Raw genomic sequence first — 6169 nt, forward strand, 5'->3', positions numbered from 1 at the left:
GATACTAAATGGAAAGTCACCCCATAATTTAGGAAGTGCACCTAATAAAAATCATAGCATTTTAACATTCATCTCCTAATATTCTTCTTTTCTATGGCCAATCATATTTTTTTCCCTAGAACACCCATAAGCTGATAAATATAGAATATTCATATTCAAAAATATTTATTTTTCGAAATTGGTTTTTACCATTTTTTTGGGGGTAAGAAAATAGATTTGAGTCGCATTTTACATGTCTGTAGAGAAAAAGGACAGGCGTGAAAGTGTGCTCTCAGATAAAATCCTTCGTCTGCTTACTGCATTTGGCGCTCTCTCTCTTAAAAGTATCAGAGAGAGAGAAACAGATTCACAGAAAACGGATATGGGCATGGGATTAAGCTTTTCTCTTTTCCTATAATGAGCAAAGCTTTCAGTTTCTTCTTCGCAGAAGAAGATGGCTCTGCAAGAACAAGATTCCCAAGAGCTCCAAAACCCACCAATGCTTTTAGACGCTTTGTTCTGTGAAGAAGGTCTTGAGGGAGAAGAAGAAGATTTGGGAGACAATGGTGTTGAAGAACAGAGCGAGAGCTGTGTTGAGACTTTGGAAAAACAGTCTTCCCCTTTGGTTATGTCAAAAGGCGACCTGTTTTGGGAAGAAGATGAACTTGTCTCTCTAATTTCAAAAGAGAAACAAACCCATGTCAGTTTCAGTGGTTCAAACTCAGATGGGTCTTTAATGGTGGCTCGGAGAGAAGCATTAGTCTGGATTTTGAGTGTGAAATCACACTATGGGTTGTCTTGTTTGACCACTGTTCTAGCTATGAACTACTTTGATCGGTTCAGTTCAAGCTCGGTGTTTCAAAAGGACAAGCCTTGGATGAGTCAACTAACTGCTGTGGCTTGTCTCTCTCTGGCTGCCAAAGTGGAAGAGACCCATGTGCCCCTTCTTCTGGATTTGCAAGTATGTGTCTTTGTAATTCTTATGATTCAATTTGGGTGTTTGTTGAATTGATAGACTATTTTGTGTCTTGGTTTAGTTCTCTTCTGATCAATGTGGATGTTTTTTGGTGTTGTTTTGTTTAGGTGGAGGAATCAAAGTATGTATTTGAAGCCAGGACTATTCAAAGAATGGAGCTTTTGGTGCTTTCAACTCTTGACTGGAGGATGAATCCGGTAACCCCAAATTCATTCTTTGATCACATGATCAGGAGGCTTGGTTTGAAGATCCATTTGCATTCGGAGTTTCTGTGGAGATGTGAGCGCCTCCTTCTCTCTGTCATTGCAGGTGAGCAATCAGATAGCTCTTCAAGTGTATTAGTATCAATCCTACACCATAAAAAAAGAAATGTACTCATAATGATATGACTTGGTACTATTCTTATTTTTAATGGTGGATTTTAATTGCAGATTCCAGATTTCTGGTCTTTCTGCCTTCTATAGTAGCTGCTGCAGTAATGCTGTATGTTATTAATGAAATTGAAACATTCAATCCTGTCGATTATCAGAATCAGGTTTTGAGTGTACTCAAAGTCAGCCAGGTTTGTACTCAATACAGGGGTTCTCACTCAATATATAGGTGTCTGTTCACTGCTTCTGCAAATGTAATGCGATCAAAACTTAATGTCTTAAGTAGTTCAATGTAATGACTTCTTGTACAGGGCATAGTCAGTGAATGCTACAAGCTCATCCTGGTACTATCAGCCAGCACTGTGCAAAACCAAGGGCATAAACGCAAGCATTCATTCATACCTAGCAGCCCAAGTGGAGTTATAGATGTATGTTTCAGCTCTGATACCTCAAATGATTCATGGGCTGTGGCTTCACCGCTCTCATCTTTGCCAGATCCTCGATTTAAAAGGAGCAGACTTCAGGACCAGCAGATGCGGCTACCCTCGTTAAATCGTGTATCTGTTGATGTGCTTAGCAGCTCTCGTTAGTGTCTTGTCTTTTGTCTACTATTAAACATGGTAGTATATACAATCCTTGTAATGCATCTTATTGGTGGTATCTGTTCTATATGTGCAATCTGACTATGTTCTATGATATATTTCATTTTGTAGCCAAACCTATTAATATGAATTGGTCTTCAGATCAAACTCCATTTCTGTCTCTTTTATAAGTTTCATTGTTTAAATTGAGAGCTGGTACATTGAAGGGCAGAGTTAAAGACACGCACACACAACAAAATACAAATATATGTTATCACTTCAGTTTGTTCTAATTTGTAGTGGTTATCAGGAAAGATAACTTCAACTCATCCTCATTATCTTAACACAGATGTTATTGTATTGATCTATCACTCACACTATCTAGCTTGAACCTAAACCATAGGTGTCCACAACACATCTTGTTTATCTGAACACAATGCTGTTGTATCAATCAGTCTGAGTAACACACACACACACACACATGAATATATGTCATCACTTCTTCAGTTTGTTTCTATTTGTAGTGGTAATCAAGAAAGATAACTCCAGCACATCCTTTTTATCTAAATTCAACTGGTATCGTATCCATCTACATATCAGTCTCATTAATCAGAGATGTTCATAAGCTAAGTTCAAGGGGTTGTGAGGCGGGGTAGAGACTAGATTCTGGAATTTTAAGTTCAATTCCTTTTGTTAGAAACACAAGAAAAGGACAGTGGGGAAGCTAGGATGGGGATGGACAACTCTGGTCATTGATAATTTATATCAAACCGTACAAGAGTAAATGAGGTGCAGTTCTTTGTTTCTGCATGATTGAACATGCCAATGACTTCGGAGTTTGGACTTTTCCAATATTAGTTAGGAAAATAATGAGCAGTGTGCATGTTACCTCATTCACTAAACCTAGATAATTTGATTCGGGTGCTCTTTCATTAGGGTCAAACTCAATAGTAGAAGTCTTTCTAGACAGCCAATGGGTTTCTTAACAACAATTTGTTCCTGTGTTGGAGACATTTTCATCACGTATTTGTGTTGTTTATATCTGTAAAACTTTTCAACTGTACTAAACCAGTACTAATGAAGGAGGCTAAATCAGGTATTATACATGATCTCAAACCTAGAATACATGGAATAATGCCTTTCATCTATTCTGCTTTGACATAGTAGAATGGATCCTTGGTGTGCGAACGGTTTTTCTCTTATAGATTTGTCTTCTAAAGTCCAAGTAATTTATTGTGTTTATATTTGCCCCATTAACTTGGTGCTGTTTGTGTCTCTTTGAACTTTCAACTTTGAACTTTGAAGTGCCCCTATCAACCTCTAATCTAGTTTGTGTGTATAAATCCTATATTTGATAACAAACTGTTCAGAGAATGAGAAATTTGACCATGTGTTGGATACAGAAGTCGGATTCTGCAAGTTTAAGCACCTGGTTTTTATTTTTTTAACAGAATCACCATACATACGCCACTATTTTACTGCTATTCCGATTTCTGGTGTTCTGGTACTCATGGCCAAGGGATATTAAACACCATCAAATCTCTCATCTCTCATGAAAAATACTGTGTGAAAGGAGTAGGAATTCTGTGTTGAATGAATAGAAATGGCAAAGGTCCTCGTAAACATTATCCCCGACACCTAGTAAATAACTAAATATAGAAGATGAGTTGTGGTTGAACATGAATAAATGTTGTGTGAGAAAGCCATCAAATTCAAGTGCGGGGGATAGTGGACTATTCAGTATGCTTTTTATAGTTTGAAGTTTGAACCACTATGAAACTAGTAAACAGACAAGTTTGAAAATGGATTTGCCTAGATGGGAAACTGTGAGCGCTTTGTTGTTGTTGTCTGTGGTCCTTCCATGCCTTGCCATTTTCCCCCCTTCTTTTTTTGTTTCACTTTTAGTTAAGAGTTTTAGCTGCATCTCTATCTTATCATGAAAAAGATTCTTCCAAAATTGATCAAACAAATCATAACCTTATGCATCTATTCTAAGGCCCTTTTCTTTCTGTTACGAATTAGGCGTGCCAAATTTTGAGGTTTTATAGTGTTTTAAAGTATTGGAAACGATCAATGTTTCAGAACAAGAAGCTTATTAATTACTGTTTGTGGTGTGCCTTCCATAATAAGTTAACTTAACGGCTCTGGGACACTATAGAATGCTCCACTAATTTTATCAAGGTCAAAATTTTTAACTTAAAAATTAAAACACTCCCAATAGACAGATGGCAAGCAGCAATTGTCAAAGTGACAATTCCATCAATCTCACCAGACACTTTAATAACTTCGATGCCACAGAGCATAGACCAGTTCAAAGTCCATGGACACATGTACAGCCATGTAGGTTTGTAATGAATATATGTTTTCAATGCCAGTATTAATGTAGAGAATGCATCTAGTTGTGGTCATAACTAACGAAAATTGTACAAACAGAGAAAGAATGTACTGGGAAATTAACTAATTGTGGGCAATGCAGAACCAGACCCATGAATTTGCAGTGTTGCACCCACTACAGGGCACTATTCGACTGTGAGTAGGAGAAAAGCAAATAGAAAAGTAATTTCATCGGTTTGCATATTTATCAAACATAAATGTGTTCATCCACCAAATTTACTCACCTGGAGATTCTTAGTTCTTATGTTTGTGATCTGTCTGAGCTGGGGTGAGGTTGGGTAGTCCCATTTATGAGCTTTGATCAAAGGATACCATATGCATTTCTTGCAGTTTATATAACGTAAGTTTATTTACATAGAATGGAGATGAGATGAATTATAACGAACTCGTAAAAGTATCAGAATTCAAATACTTACATGTAAATATGTAATTGAATTCCTAAAGTAATAGGACAATTTAGACACTTTCCATAACTTTTTACTATAGGACTCACTTGCCTTACGGTGCACTTTGGGTTAAGAACCGCAGAATAAGTCATGTATTGGAATCATTTCCTTTATCCCCATGCCCATTTCAACTTAGTAAACGTTACGTAATGGTCACTCTTTTGTTAACACAATCTTGGATTTATAAAACACCGCTAAAATTAAAAGTCAAATAATTAATATGAACACATGCTTATATGTAAATTTGGAAACACACATTTGCAAGTTCTTGAATAGATGTGTCTTTCATTGATAATAAGAGCCTCTATATATAGGGAGTACAAGTACATAAGCTTTGAGTACAAGGAATCATATTCTAATTAGAACTAGGAATTTAGAACATTCTCTCCTATTACAACTATAGAAAGTAATCCTAGTTTGGTAAGACACATAATCCTAATATCTTTCAACACTCCCCCTTGTGCCGTCCAAACGTGATATCATCATGACATCATGACGCTTCAAATGTTGCCTCGTTAAAAACCTTGCTCGAGTAATGAAAACCATGTGGGATAAAAACAACCTCGAGGAAGAGAAAAAGATTACAACACGCCCTTCACTATTCGTGATCAAACATGTAGACATCACGCCTCCCCTTGATGTCGAGATTTCCCCCTGATTGCTACAATTGTGGCAGTTTGGATAATTTTCGCATTTCGATACTCTTCACATGTTTCTCAAAAGTGGATTTAGGTAACGACTTAGTAAATAAGTCCACTACATTATCCTCTGATCACATTTGATTCACTTCAATCTTTAGAAGTGTTTGTTGTTGCTGATAAAAAAAACGTAGATGATATATGCTTGGTTTTGTCGCCGTTGATGAAACCTTGCATCATTTGTTCAATGCAAGCTGCATTATCTTCATAAATGCATGTAGATTCATCTGTGGTAAATTTCAAACCACAAGTTCTTCGAATATGTGCAACTATGGACCTCAACCATATTCATTCACTAAATGCTTCATGTAGAGCAATAATCTCTGCATGATTCAAAGAAGTAGTGACAAGGGTTTACTTTATAGACCTCCAAGATATTGTGGTGCCTCCCATGGTAAAAACATACCCAATTTGGAAACATCCTTTGGTGCGGGTCAAAGTGGTACCCTGCATCAGCAAACCCATCAAAACATCACCATCGTTTTGACGGGAGAGAGAGAGAAGATACCAGCCACCTATGGCTGTGTTGGTGGCGGCACCGTGCTCCCTTGTCTCCAGTCGGCAACTCTTGGTGTTGATGACAACCTTCAGGCCAATGGAGTCTGATTTCATTCTTTCGTCCATTCTTTTCTCTCTTTAGGGATAGAACAAGTTCATATCTATCATACCTTTAAAGCATCAAGAGATTGTCTTTACACCAGTCTAATGGCGTCATGTTGGCGCA

The 6169-nt window shown here is 37.3% G+C and overlaps 1 protein-coding gene across 1 annotated transcript; it reads left to right on the top strand.

Annotated features, from left to right (window-relative positions):
- Positions 1 to 263: 263 nt before the first annotated feature.
- Positions 264 to 2090, top strand: LOC112188301 (cyclin-D3-2). Its single transcript, XM_024327400.2, has 4 exons — positions 264 to 940; positions 1063 to 1264; positions 1387 to 1517; positions 1638 to 2090. Exons 1-4 carry the CDS (start codon positions 434 to 436, stop codon positions 1914 to 1916), a joined length of 1119 nt encoding a protein of 372 aa, XP_024183168.1. The 5' UTR covers positions 264 to 433; the 3' UTR covers positions 1917 to 2090.
- The last annotated feature ends 4079 nt before the right edge of the window (positions 2091 to 6169 follow it).

This window comes from Rosa chinensis, chromosome 2, assembly GCF_002994745.2.
Source record: "Rosa chinensis cultivar Old Blush chromosome 2, RchiOBHm-V2, whole genome shotgun sequence".
NCBI lineage: Eukaryota > Viridiplantae > Streptophyta > Magnoliopsida > Rosales > Rosaceae > Rosa > Rosa chinensis.